Below are 14,414 nucleotides of genomic sequence, written 5' to 3'. Positions count from 1 at the left end.
ATGAAAACAATTACCCTCACATTTTACACACTAGACCTTTAATCAAGATGAAAGCAAACATGGGAATCAAAAACGTTATATTACAACACAGTAACAAGGTATAGTGATTGTATGGTTATTATTATCCCCCCAAATAAAAATAATAATAAAATAATGCAGTATTGAAGTATTGCAGTAATACCATGTTACTTATGACAGTGCAATATCTTCACATCAAAATGTTTGGGAATCTAAATTGATAAATAAATACCATAGTATTATTGTTGTAAATTGTATTTGTGCATGGTGGATTCTGGGAACTATGATTCAACAAGTATTTCTTTTCATCAACTGATGTTTTTTTTGTTTTGATAAGTAAAAAAAACCTGACTTTAGGAACTATTTGAGTAATATTTTAGGGACTGATTTTTAAGATGCAACTGAATTTTTGTGGTCTTCTTCATCACATTATTTTGGTTTAGAATCTCGGATTTTATGTTAATAAATATGATCATTCAGTGGATAAGGGAGTACTTTTTATGTGTGATTCCTCATTGAAATTTGACTTAATAACGGTTTGATTTGGATGGGTCATTATGTAGTGATTACCATGGAAATAAGATGTATTACCTACATATTATTAATTCCATTCAATTAGCATATGCAAACATATTGTAAGTTAAATCCAGTTCACTTATTCTAATTCACTGTATATTCTTGTTAATATGTATGTATAATTGATTCAGTCACATCTGTTTCACATTTGTATATATTTATTTATATTATACTTTTAGCAGTGCTCATAGGACAGCCACTGTTAATTGTACTATTTTGAGTACCAGCACTTCCCACTAGATGCCAGTGCTCAGTTTAATTTATCTTTACAATTTATTATTATGGTCCAGAATAATCATTTCCCAGGCTGCACTACATGACATTCACAAGTTCTTGTCTCGCAGGACCCTAGTGCTTAGTTTCTAGTGTTTAGAAGTGATTTTCACTAATGCTTGGTTATATTTACTGACCTCTTGCCACATGTTTGTCCTGAAGACAACATAATAACAGGACAGAAAATAAAATGGACTGTGTGCTTGAAGTTTAAATCATAGTTTGATGACTATACCATATTGTTACTGTACTGTAATGTTAAGTGTTACCAAAATGGAAGGAAGGGTCAGACAGCGTTTCTCAGTTGCAGTTGTGGGTTTTGAGGCCAGAATGAGGAGTTTTCATTTGGTCCTGAATGTCTCCTTCCCTCGCGCTGACAGCACCAGGCTCAGTCTGTCCCCCAGTTCCTCCAGGTCTTGTCTTTTGTATTCCCCACGTTCAGCTGCAGCTCACACTGCAAATGACATTAGACTGTTCAGAGCAGGTAATGTGGGGATTAGGCAGAGATTAACAAGATTGTCTTAATGCCATTGAAGAGCAACTTCTCCAGGAGCAGCAGGTCGAAAGGTTTTAATGCATAAAAAAAAATCAAGGACTGAAAGAGCTGAATGATAAAAAAAAAATAAGTAAAAATATACAGTATTTTTTAATATTTATCATATTATTATAAACACATATGTTGCTATGCTGTTTCAAATATCTATTATATTATACTTATATTATATAAGGATTTTATGCATCATTAATTGTCCTACTTTATGACTTTGAAAGGCACCTATAATCAAATGTATCATTATTACTATTATTTTTTTTTATATAGTGTTTTTGTACACAAATCTTAAATCTCTAAAATGGTCTGTGAGGAATTATAACATAATGAAAGGGTAAATTCACTAAAGCACAGTTGGGGAATTTAAAACTGGGACTAAAAACAAATCAGAGATTGAACAAGTTATGGGGTGAAAATGACTTAATAATTATTGTTAATCAAGCAAATACAATAACACCATAGACTGCAGTGTGAATTCAACTGTACATTGGCGTTATAGCAACCATTGTGGTGAGTAAAAATATGGAATAGATCCGTGTGGGTAAGTGTTGCGGCATAAAACAGAAGCTTAACAGGAGATTTTAACAAAATATAAGTGAAGAGACAAATAATAATGTCATGATGGAACCCAGAAACAACTACATTTTAATTTAATGAAAGCTTTGACATTAAAGGGGTAGTTTATGTGTTCTGAAGTGAAGTACTGACACACAGTCAAACAGGCTCTAGATGCAGGGAAAAACTAATTTTATTGACATAACCAAAGGCCCTTTAATAACATCTACACCTGCTTAAAGTATATGATCATTGATGATCACCCACACACACACACACACACACACACACCAGATTCAACAGAGGAAATCTGTGTTTTTAGCTCCTATGGACACAGGAGCTGCTGGTCTACTGCTGCCTCATTTTATGTTCTATGGACTTTTACAAAGCAACACAAACTTCAGTTTTGTGCGTGTTTGTATGTGAATTTACCTTTCATTTCGATGTACTTCATCATGTGCTAGGATTCCTCAGACAGGGTTTTCACACAGACATGGAAGGCATCTAGCAGATCTTTGCAGTCCTGCACTCCCTTCCCTCTGACACTGAAACACAAGTTCACCAGTCCGATTTATTGAACTCTGAATCGCGTATAAATAGACCTGTTTTCCACCAAAGATTTGTTAAACACAAGGCTTCCTTTAGACGTCACAATATGGATCAGACCTTTGCCAGACTCTCAGGAAGCTCCCTTAGATTTATTGCTACCAAAAAAAGTGCTGTCCCCTATACAAGATGGTACAATGGAAAGCCTCTCTGCTAAGCTGCTACATAGACAGCAAATTGCACATATTTTCTCAAAAAATCTGGCAACCACATGAATAAATTACCAGGACCAGGGGCCTAAGGGTTCTTGGGCCCTGAAGCCCATGCCACTGCACTACTATATTATGATATTTCCTCTACTACTTCTACTATTCATCCTGATATTTTTAATGGGAGTGGCCCTGAAGCCACATTGCACTAGTGACGTTATGTGAATTATCTTAATAGGTCCCCTCAATCATATACCAGGGTTTATATCTGAAAGGGGCCTTCAGTCAAATAACAAAGCTTAAGTTATATGATATGTCTCATAGGGCCCACTGGCTCATAATCTGTCCAAGGGCGAACAGTCTTAGTGAAATGTCAGATTTACTACAGAGGTGTGGAATCCTATCTCAAACAAAGTAGACTGAATGGAATTACGACGTACTTTCTTTCTTTGTGGAATATTTCCTTGATGGAAACGTTAAGGATGGTATCAGAATGCTTTTGTATGGCAATCATTTTGCAACACATTATGAAATGTCCTGATCCAGGTGCTGTCATGTCTTCATTTTCTTGTTGGTTTTTCCATTTGTTTTGTCTTATTTTAGTTATTTTTTCCAAAAATATTACACATATTCATATATTTAAGTTTTCATATCAAACATGTACAGGTACAGTGAGTAGGGCAGCCTCTAGCATACCTATGAACACACCTTATTAACTGATACCAATGCCCATATCAACAGTCTTTGCATGATAGTCATACATACAGGCTATTCCAATTGACATTTATATTTCAAACATTGGATATATTAATGTACATTTAAAGACATTTAAATTTGTTCTCATTTTCACATAACGTGAGGTAATAATTCTTGTAACGGTAACATTTTATTTTTAAAGCCCATTGTTGGCTCTCTATTAGTAATCAACTTAGAAATCAATCAGATAATCGGCTGACATTTAACTGATAAGTGACAAACACTTAACTAACTGCCAGAAGACTATAACCTAACCTTACCCTTTAATAACCATCATTTAACCAGTTCTCTATAGACAGCATCTTAGTTGACCATCTTGTGATTAGTCTGTCACTTGAAAGTTCACAGAATCATGAGTCAAGTATGATCAATTCTTAGTTGATCTTTTCAAATGATATATTAGCTGACAATTGGTTGCTGATCGGTGCACCAAATATCTGTCACTGTGTGTGTGTGTGCACGTAACATGAACCAACAGCGCGGAATGTACCATTCCTCTGCAGTGGGTCAGTCGTGTAAAAGCCTATTTTAAGCCTTCTGGTCTATTTGTGCTTCTCGAGACATTCATGTCAGAGTAAGGGTCTTTATAAGTGGGAATTTACTTCACGTTGTGGGAAAGTATTCACCATGAATGATCTGCCCACAGGCACTTTAAGAAGAAGTTGATATGAATACAAAGCACTCAGCGAGTGATGACTGAAGGGATGAAGTGGAACGTGACGATCCCTTCACTGGAACCCAAACACAGACCTTGAAGGCACAAAGTTATACAAAGACAGTGTGTACAGTCAGAGAAAAGCTCATACAATCCCATCAGGACTCACCATTTGTCAAAATCCAGCTTGATAACCTGGCATGATGCTGGCGCGGCCTCGTTTGAGTCGAGCATTTTTCACAGACGGGTTCCGTCGGACTTTGTGGACTTTGTGGATGTGAGTGAGCAGCCAGGATGGATTACAGAGAGACAGACAGTCCAGAGAGAGAGTGTGGAAGGGGGGGGAGGCATGACAGTGCCTATGTATGACTGTTTAAATGAACTTGTGAAGACACTTGATTATGAAAAGAGTGATTCGTCAGTAAAAACCTGAGGTTTTCAACGTGGGCTCCATTTTACATAGAGGCCCATATTTCTTAATATCAATTATAATGAAAATACATGAGCGGAATTTTTCTTCTGGCTGAGAAAGAACTGATAAGTGTTCACTCAGGAGACTCAAATCCCAGTTCAAAGTTCCGCTCAAAGTTGCCCTTCATTGTCATCCTTGTTCTCTCTTGTTTCTTAATCCTTCTGGATTCTAATCCACAGTTACCAATCACAGCTCCTCTCGTCCTCTCATCTCCTCAGTGAAGTCTCCTCCTCCCCCTTCTCTCCTCACTGCCGTTCACAGCTCCCACGTAAGGTTTTTTCAGAGATTAGCTGAATTGCAATTGCTTCATATATATATAATATACTTTTTTTCTGACACCATATGTTTTTGTGAGTTTTGTGTCTTCCTCTTAAATTTCAATTTAAATAGTATAATTCCCTCATTCCTGTCTTTTTGTTTCCTTGACCTCTTCATGAATATGCAGATGACTAATCTTTTAAGTCAACCTGTGTGCATTACAAAGGCCTCATGATGCATCAAATATGCTCCCTGCTGTGAAGCTGTCAGGAGCCTTTTTTTCCTGAAACAACACTGGGGAGCCTGTTTTGTTGGAGTTAAGAAGCTGAGCTGAGAATTCTGGCATTTGCTGAAACAATGAACCCTTGAATTAGCATCGAGCACTGAGAGACAAAGCTAAAAATATCCCGAATTTAGATAAGATAAGTAAAAACATCTGCAGCATAGTATCGGTGATTTAATTCACCGACAAACCTGTTTATTTATTCACTTCACGTAATCACATCAGTGGTGCGTAATTCAAATGGATAAAGTGAAGTGAAACTGTAGTGAGTGCTGTAGCGCCATGTCTTCAGTGCACCACTAGAGGGCAACTAACACTGTGGTGTATATCCTTGCAGGGGTGGATCTAGAGCAAAGGGGCCAGTGTTTCTGTTAGAGGGGCCCTTTTGAACCAAACCTACTTCAGTGATAGAGGACTTCAAACTGTGGGATATGATCTGTGATCAAGAACTTTGAGTTGAGCAACATGGTGTAGTTGTAGTTGTCAACAACATGGTTAAGTGCAAAATAGACTTAAATGTCTATATTTAAGTCTATTTTGACTTCATTTTCACAGTGAAGTGAATGAAAAATTAAACAGACCTATCAAAAAGATGAAAAAAATAAAACACTTTACACCCACATGAATTGACAAAAAAGGTTCTTAATTTGTAGTCAATAAAAGAAAGGGGTTCAATTAAATCCCCTTCCTCTCTGTGTGTACAAACGTGTGTGCTCTTGGTGTGTTTTAAATGTCTGTGCTGTCTTATCTGTGTGTGCGTCAGTCATTTCTCTCTCTGGAGTGTGTCTCACTCACTGACAGCTACAAATGCTCCACAACTCAGTGATTGGCTGAGTGCAGTCACCTGATGCTTCACAGAGCATGTCACTTTGTGAGTGGGTTTGTCTGTGGTCGAACACTTAGTGCCCTTTCCAGGCGACCATATTATGAGCCTGGATATGAACATGGATATGCTGGCTGGTAGGTGTCTCCACACAGATTTCTTTACACAGCTACATATGATTATTATTATTATTATATATTCCAACAGTAACAGTGTGGGACCATTTTTCAGGCCAGTCTCTGTTGTCCTTCAGCTGCTGAGTTTGAATGTGTTTTTAGGTCACAGACTCAGAGTCAGGGACACAGACACAGTCCTTATGAAAGACCTGACCTTTCTCCTCATACACTTCATAGTTTATCCCAGAACAAATATTAGCACAGTCATCCAGATTATGGTGTGGTCAATACAAGCAGTGCTCAGCAGAGGAACATGAAGAACCAACCGCATGAGTGAAGTGTGACTGGGCTGTTTCTACTATACTTCATCTCCACTGTATTGTTTTTAATGCTTTTTTATTTAACTACTGGCATTGTTACTTGGCTCCTGATGCACTTTTGCACAGAACTGTATATATATCTTAGCTTGTGTTTGCAATAATTTAAACACATTTCAGTCTGTTTTAATCTTATTAAGTGTAGGGCTGGGCAATATACGGAGATTTTATCTATATCTCAACACTAGACAAGACGTGGTCTTAGGTTCTGGATGTCCTCATATCGTGATAAGGTGTCTGCGACGTCTGTTGCATTGATAATCATCATATTTATTACATCAGAGTCAATATTTTACAATTATATGATTATTGACATGATCAAATAAAAAAAACTCACTTAATAACACTTATAGCAGAATTTGACCATATTTACAGTTAATTTCATTGTTTCTAACACGCATAAATATTATCTTCATTTCACATTTAAAAGCCAAAGAAATGAAATAGGTATTACCTGAAATGAAATACAATGTAATACAGATCATGAACAGTGGATATTTAAAGCGCAGTGTCAGAGAAACAACATGTGTGCATCTCATATATCACGATATAGACTTAAAATAGCCATCCATTTACAGTCTTATATTGATTGGATTTATATTGTGATATATGACGATATCGAATGATATAAGGTGATGACATTTTCCCCTTAAATATTTACATTCCTCTTAGATTATATTGGCTTTTTGTTTTTAAATCAATATCATTGTTGTGTAGCTAATAACTGTAATGTAAGCTAATATTACAGACTCATAGTCCAGTAAAAGACAAATAAAAAAAACAACTCGTCATATGACAACAACAAAAATCTAAAATATAAGTTCATAATAATAAAGAATATGTATTAAAACATATAAAAAGGCATTTTTCCACATAAATAAGTATAGCAGGAGGCAGAGGTTGGGCGGGGGTTGCCTGACCCTGGCGACCTGACGATCACTCCCTCAGCGGCGTCTCTGATTGGCTGTTCGCAGGTGTTCACGTGAAGCCTGAGTGCGGTTTGGACCCGAGACAGAAGCGCTAACGAGCAGACGGAAGAGAGGAGTTTGACCGCGGGCTGAGGACGAGACTTCGTCGCATGCTGGAGGAGCCAGCGTGTCTCAGGTAAAAACAGACCCAAACCCCCCCCCTCAGGTCCACTCTTCCTCTGTGGGTACTGTGAGAAGTCCGTGGGCGGCCAATTACAGAGCTGGACGCGTGTGACGCACTTTGTCGTTTAGCGTGTAGTGTCTCGCGAGTAGGACAGGTGAGGACAGCGGCACCTGTCCATCTGTCCGCGTCAGAGGTGAAGTCAACTTCCTGATTTGACTTTTAGCAGCGCGTGTGTAACCGCCAGAGTACACGACAGCGGGCCGATATACGATATTATCATTAGCATCATTAGCATCGTAAAAACGTTAATGGGTCACGAGTGATTGATGTGATGACAGCCAGAGCCGGTCCAAGGCATACGCTGCTTGGGGGCCCCTGATAAATAGGGGCCCTCCAAAAGTGTATGGAGAACTTTGATTTTGGAGTTGAAGATATAAATAATTAAATTAATGCAATTTATAGAGTTACATTTGTATCAAAAATAGTCAAACACCTGCTACTAGAAGGTGATGGAAAGAAATCAAAAATGAAATCAAATTCCTCTTAGGGCTCCATAAAGGCTTAGGTGATGTATTTTGTAATGTGCCACAATGAGCTGCTGCATCTTTAATGGTGACTTATAATATAATATTATTAAAGTGATTATATTTACTGACAGCAGGCTGCTGCACTTGTTAAAGTTGCAGATTCAAAAATAAATATATTTAAATTCTTATCTTAATGTTATTAATTATTTTCTTAGGTATATATGATATATATGTATGTACATATATATGTATATGTGTGTGTATATATATATATATATATATATATATATATGTAAATGTATATATTCCCATGCCTACTCAGGAAGAAAATAAGAAATAACATTAATTATATGACCTTTTAAGATCCATGACAATAAATAAGTAAATAATAATAAATAGAATGTGTGAATGTGAAGTATGTGCAGAAAAACAGATATGATGACTGGACGATTAAAATATTATTATGCTGCCAAACCCACAGGGTTTACGAGAGCACAATTATTTACCTGAGCAAATAACTAAATTGTCAAATTATTGTGTTGGTCTGACCAAAACTGGAATTTTAAAATACACATAATTATAAAGATATGAGTCCTGCTGAAATTATTGGTGTAATGCTGCCCTGCACAGTTCAAAGTTCAAAATCCACAGTTCAAATTCAACTGGACCCAAACTGGCAGAGACACTCATATTCAACCGCTCACGCCACCTCAGGCTTCGACCCAGAAATAAACCAGGAAGCTGATACACAGAAGAAGAAACGGCAACAGGAATGTCTTTTGACTGACAAGATCGAAATCATGCTCTGTCCACTTAGAGAATCAAATATCTTTACTTTAATGTAAGAACTAACTGCCAGTGTTTTTGGTCTGTGATGTAATAAGTCAACTGATAAAGGTCACAGCAGACGCGCGGTGCAGATGCTTTACATGCAAAGTTAAAGCACAGGCACGAGTAGATGCTCATTTCATGTTGCCTGAGCGAACCTTTGTGGATTGATGTGGTGCGAAACAGTCCCATTTAAGGGGCTGGATCCTGGAGGATTGTTGGCGTAACCAGTGGGGTGGGTAGACTGGACAGTAGTAGTCCAATATAATGGCGTAGTTATGCCACAAGCGTAGCTTTCCTGACCTCCTGTGGGTCACTTGACAACTGTGTGTCCAAAAAAAGAGAAAGCCCAGTAACCTTTCAGTTTTAAGATTAGATGAAGGAACGGCCTCGCACAGGATCTCAGGTTTCGTTTCGTTTTCGTTTAGGCTGGTGGGGGTCAGGAGTTCAGCTGTGTGTCCTGGATCAATTGTCTTACAAGTCTCAGAAGTTGTCATTCAAATTTTATAGTGCATTCAGTCATTGGCTGTTTGGCTGAAGTGTTTTGAATGAGCTCTACCGTGATGTTTTGTTGACACAAACAGTTTAAAACATGAATTACATTACCGGACGACATGAATGCAGTTTAAAGGAGATAAGAACAGGGAAAAAATGGACCAGAACATTTAAAAAGTCATAAAATGTTTTATTTGAACTCAGCAGCAGTGGATCAATATTTACAATGTGCTGTGATGTAAGAATGTGATAGACTATGGACTTCAGTGCAGGGGAGAGAGCACAATTTACAAAGAGAACACAAACTTCACTTTCAAACAAGGTTATTATATATTATTTAAAATGAGTTTTAATTAGTGTTTAGAGCAGGTTTGCTAGTGTTTATTTTTTTTAAACTCAGCAAAAGATGCTATTTTAAAAATGTATTAGGACAAAACCAGCACTGAATCAAACAGTCTACAAGAAAATGTGCATCATAGTGTTGAGGTTGGATGCTAAAGACTAAAGAAACACATGAACATAACATAAGTAATAATAATACATCAATACAATGAGACACATCACATTGTTTGTGAGCCTCAGGAGTCTGAGGAGCTCAATCTGAGGGAAAACGTGCGCGAAATTAAAAACTCAAGGTTTGATTCACTTAAATGAACCAACTCAAGCCAATAAACTACATATCAAATGTTATGTGTAACTTGCATCAACAATAGAGATACTTACAACCTCTAAATATGTGGCGTCTTCTGTCTCTTTCAGAGTTTGCCGTCCTGCCCACCATGGCTACAGACATGGCTCTACCTCTGTACCCACCCAAAGGCAAGTTCCTCCACAGGACAGCTCTCAGCGCCTGTATAGGTTTTCAACGCTCGCGCCACGTGGATCCGACCAAGCCTGATGACAGGTTCTCGTCCTTGAAAGAGAATGGAAAGGCTAAAAAACAAGTGACGTTTGCTGACCAGAAAGGCCTGTCACTGACCAAAGTCAAGGTCTTCTCCGAGTTTAATGACCCCATTCTTATCCCTTTGAACAGTGAGATGGCGCTCTCCACTCCATCTCAGGAGGACAAAATGATGCTGGACTTCGCCCCGCCGTCCTCAGACTATGTGCACTTCCGTCAGATGCTGGACAGGAACTTTGTGTGCCTGGAGCGCTGCATGCTGAGTGACAAGGCGGTGGTGGGGACCATCAAAGTCAAAAATTTGTCCTTCGAGAAACACGTGAAGCTGCGGGTGACCTTTGACAGCTGGAAGACGTACGTGGACGTAGACTGCGCGTACATGGAGGAGACGTATCCCAGCGCATACAGCGACACCTTCTCCTTTGAGCTGTCTCTGCCTCAGAAGCTGCAGCCGCAGCAGTGCGTCCAGTTCGCCGTCTGTTACGAGGTGGACGGATCCGAGTACTGGGACAGTAACCATGGCGACAATTACAGGGTCATCTGGTCGTCGATGAAGAGGAGCTGTCCAAACGGACGCGGCCGCTACACAGACTCCTATGACTATGGGATACATTTCGACCCGTACGGAAGCCCCACCTGTTCCCACGGGATCTTCCCCGATTGGCCGAGTTACTCCAGATACGAAAACATCGGCCCGTACTACTGAACCTCTGTGGGCTTTGTGTTTGTTTTTAACGCCAGCGTTTAAATGCCATGAGGGTTCAATCGGTGACGACAGTCTGACCTCACCTGAGTGTGGTTTAGTTTTACTACAACAGTGTTGCTATGGTTACATCTGGCATCCACTCAAACATTTTCTTCCACTTCTTCGTCCACACGTGGGTCCAGGGCGGGGTTTGAGCCAACCCTAGCAGACACAGGGAGAAGAACAGCATGTTTCCAATTACTAGCCAACGTGCACTTGTACATCTTTTCCAGCCTCTGGGAAGTCAACGCCCACATTTTATCAATGTAGATGTGGTCATCGATCGATGACTCATCACAGCAGCTCAGTGTCACACAACATAAACTTCACTCCGACATCAGAGACTCAGCGGATCACCTGATTTTTAAAAGAGCTTCTGTTTTATTTCCCTTTAATCAATAAGCGATTGATCCACTGCACATGTCGGGGGCTTTGTTTGTTCTCACACTAATTCACCTGTTGGCACTCTCGTTGGCACCAGATGGAAATAAAAGTCTATCTATCTTGTGAAGACTGAAAGTTGACTGCGGGTTATTTATTAAACTGGAGTTGTTCAATGTATGATCAGTGAAATTAATTAAAATCTTATTCTTTTTTTTTAAATTGTCATTTTTTCCCAAAAAAAAAGTGATATTAAATAGAACCATATTTGTATCTGACTGAGAGAATGTGTGGTGATTCAAACCCCAAATGAATATGATATCCACATATAACAAAAACAACATAAAAATATAAAACTTGAATGATATCATAATAACTACAACAGTTAATGAGAGTTTAACTGCATAATAAGACACATGTCTCTACATACAACCAACAGAACTATAACAAACTACATAAATAAAATTCACAATATAAAAGACAATATATAAATGTAAATATGCCTTAACTACGTAAAAAAGTGACACATTTTTACAGACATAAGATAATACAAAAACTTAAATCTGCATAAAATAATACTTCAGCACCTACACATACTGTCATTTCAAAAAACATACAACTTCTATATTTTAATGAGAAAATGTTGCAGATTAAAAGTGTAAACTTGTTTTAAAACATTTCATTATTATCATTTTGTTTATAGACAGTGTATTGTAATGTAGGTATTATAAACATTAACATTAAGACACTATATAAGTGCGTCGTCACGGGAAACAAAGCCATTATCAAGGTGCAGAGATGGATGGATGAATTAAGGAAGTGTCTCATCTCCTTTTAGTTTAATTTACAGATGAGTGGATTAAAATGGTTCAGCGGCAGAGCGAGTTGTCTTTCAACTGCAAGGTTGTGGGTGTGATTCCCAGCTCTGCTAGTCTACATGCCGAAGTGTCCTTGGGCTTAAGCCCACGTTGCTCCTGACGGCTGTGCCTGCGGTGTGTGAATGGTTGAAAAACTGTAGTAAAGCGAGCTTTGAGTGGTCATCAAGACTAGAAAAGGTGCTATATAAATATAAATACATACATTTACCCTGACCAATGTCCCTACATGTCCAGGGTTTCCCTGACATGCATGGGATAGGGAATGGTGAGTGGAGGAGTCCTCTGCAGACTCACAACTAGATGTCACTATTGAACCATATTTCAATTACTTAAGAGTAAATGAGTATATATTTAAAAAGAGGCTGGGGTAACCCTGAGCAAGGTACCCAACCCCCATTGTTACCCACTGCTCCTAATTCTAGGAAGGAGTGGGGCGTGGGACTGATAAAGGACTAACTTTATCAGTCCCACCATCTGTGTGTCATATTAGTTGTATGTGTGGAGGTAAGGTAGAGAACGCTGGAGCAGTTGAGAAAACCGGGGGTTGAATGCTGACCTTGGTCTCCTCTCCATCCCCCGCACCTGCAGGCAAAACTTTGACAACAGGGCTTTCAGTGTCGCTGCTCCAACCCTCTGGAAGTCACTCCCTGTGGCTGTTCGCCAGGCATCAACTCTGGAGTCGTTTTTTTGCCACCTCATTGTTTATTTGTCAGTGTTTTTGTTCTGATTTGTTCCTTTTTTTTCTACTTGTACAGTGACCTTGGATTTCGTGAAAGGCGCTTTATAAATCAAAGTTGTTGTTGTTATTATTATGAAGTTTCAGAATGTAATGGAGGACATGGAACACACACACACACACACACACACACATAAACTGAGGGTTGAGCATCGGTTGCTCTCACCAGTCCTACTTTATGATTCAGAGACCTGAAAGAAAACCAACATAATGCGGCAGAGTATTCCCACTTTTGTTATTACCTGTCTGATGCTGAGAGGGATAAGACAAAGTTGGCAGGCACATCCTGAGGAGGAAATGAAGCTGGATTGGACACAAACACACTATAAAGACACCAGCATCCATTATCAGCAGCAAGGCTCTGACCTGGAACCTGTGAGGGGGAAAAGAGGAGGAGATAACCCAGCTGGAGATGACACACTGAGGTGGGAGTGAGACAACAGGGAAACAGCTGGAGGGAGGCTTTAAGTGTACATTGTTGGAATGGTTTAAAGTCTGGGTTTCTGTATTTTCATGCACATATGTTGATGATTTACTTACCGTATAGAGCTGCCAATAGAAACCGCCCAGTGTGGTTATGGTGCAATTTGGACTTAAGTTTAGCTGTAAAAAAAAAAACTGTTGTCATAACAACCAGAGAGGAGGATGCTGAGGAAACTTCCCTTTCATTCCCTGCATGACAACCAAGATTCCCTTGTAAGTCGCTTTGAATAAAAGCATCTGCTAAATGACATGTAATGTAATTGTTCTTCCTGTGTATATAAACGTGATGTTTTTTTGCACGTAACGCACAATATGAAATTAAAAGAAAAATAGAACTGAAACAACTAATATAAATTTCAAAAATAAAGTACAAATAAGACAAAGTAAGAACATACTCAACAGCTATACAGGGAATAATATAAAAATATTTAGACTATAGGACATGCTCTATCTAGATGAATAAACAGAACACAGCACGTACACAGGACTATAAACAACAAAGAGCAAAGATCCCCCCTCTTTTATTGTGACCAAAAAGTTCATACTGCCATCTGCTGGCGAAAGCATTACATGTAAATGTTGATTGGCATAAACATTGTAAGATTTCTGGGTGAGAAATAAGTTTAAAAACTGCGGGTATTTTGGGTTCTCTGCAAGCATTAGCAAAATAAGATTAAAATGAGCAGAATTCGTATTTATTCTTGTTGTTTTTTCTTATCATTATTTCTTCTTCTTATTATTATTATTATTATTTAAGAGCGTGTTTGGAGGCAAGAAATGCTAGTGTGTCCGAGATATGCTGCACAATTAGGACGTGAGTGAGTGAAAGTGACTGCGGAGGGCCTGTGTGTGAATCTGCACGGTTATTACTGCAAACATTG

At 38.7% G+C, this 14,414-nt stretch overlaps 1 protein-coding gene and 2 long non-coding RNA genes across 5 annotated transcripts; 1 reads left to right on the top strand and 2 right to left on the bottom strand.

The window, feature by feature from the left end:
• Positions 1 to 351: 351 nt before the first annotated feature.
• Positions 352 to 4,450, bottom strand: LOC131448616 (uncharacterized). Its single transcript, XR_009234206.1, has 3 exons — positions 4,308 to 4,450; positions 2,405 to 2,517; positions 352 to 1,321 (listed from the first exon to the last, which is right to left on the bottom strand). It is a non-coding gene; the product is annotated as an uncharacterized LOC131448616 (long non-coding RNA).
• Positions 4,451 to 6,011: 1,561 nt separating this feature from the next.
• ppp1r3b (protein phosphatase 1, regulatory subunit 3B) lies at positions 6,012 to 11,709 on the top strand. Of its 3 annotated transcripts, none has more exons than XM_058621888.1 (4): positions 6,012 to 6,111; positions 7,442 to 7,571; positions 10,169 to 10,228; positions 10,443 to 11,709. In XM_058621888.1, exons 2-4 carry the CDS (start codon positions 7,546 to 7,548, stop codon positions 11,014 to 11,016), a joined length of 660 nt encoding a protein of 219 aa, XP_058477871.1. In that variant the 5' UTR covers positions 6,012 to 6,111; positions 7,442 to 7,545; the 3' UTR covers positions 11,017 to 11,709. The 3 variants fall into 3 exon arrangements, with proteins under 3 accessions (XP_058477871.1, XP_058477870.1, XP_058477869.1); XM_058621887.1 differs by having other exon boundaries at positions 10,169 to 10,313; XM_058621886.1 differs by having other exon boundaries at positions 10,169 to 11,709.
• On the bottom strand, positions 11,103 to 14,362 carry LOC131448998 (uncharacterized). The gene is made up of 3 exons (XR_009234248.1): positions 13,591 to 14,362; positions 13,293 to 13,423; positions 11,103 to 11,217 (listed from the first exon to the last, which is right to left on the bottom strand). It is a non-coding gene; the product is annotated as an uncharacterized LOC131448998 (long non-coding RNA).
• Between the last annotated feature and the right edge of the window lie 52 nt (positions 14,363 to 14,414).

The sequence above is a fragment of the Solea solea genome, chromosome 21 (assembly GCF_958295425.1).
Source record: "Solea solea chromosome 21, fSolSol10.1, whole genome shotgun sequence".
In the NCBI taxonomy this organism is placed as follows: Eukaryota; Metazoa; Chordata; class Actinopteri; order Pleuronectiformes; family Soleidae; genus Solea; species Solea solea.
The sequence above is the reverse complement of the archived record's forward strand: the minus strand, read 5'-3'. Positions and strand labels throughout refer to the sequence as shown.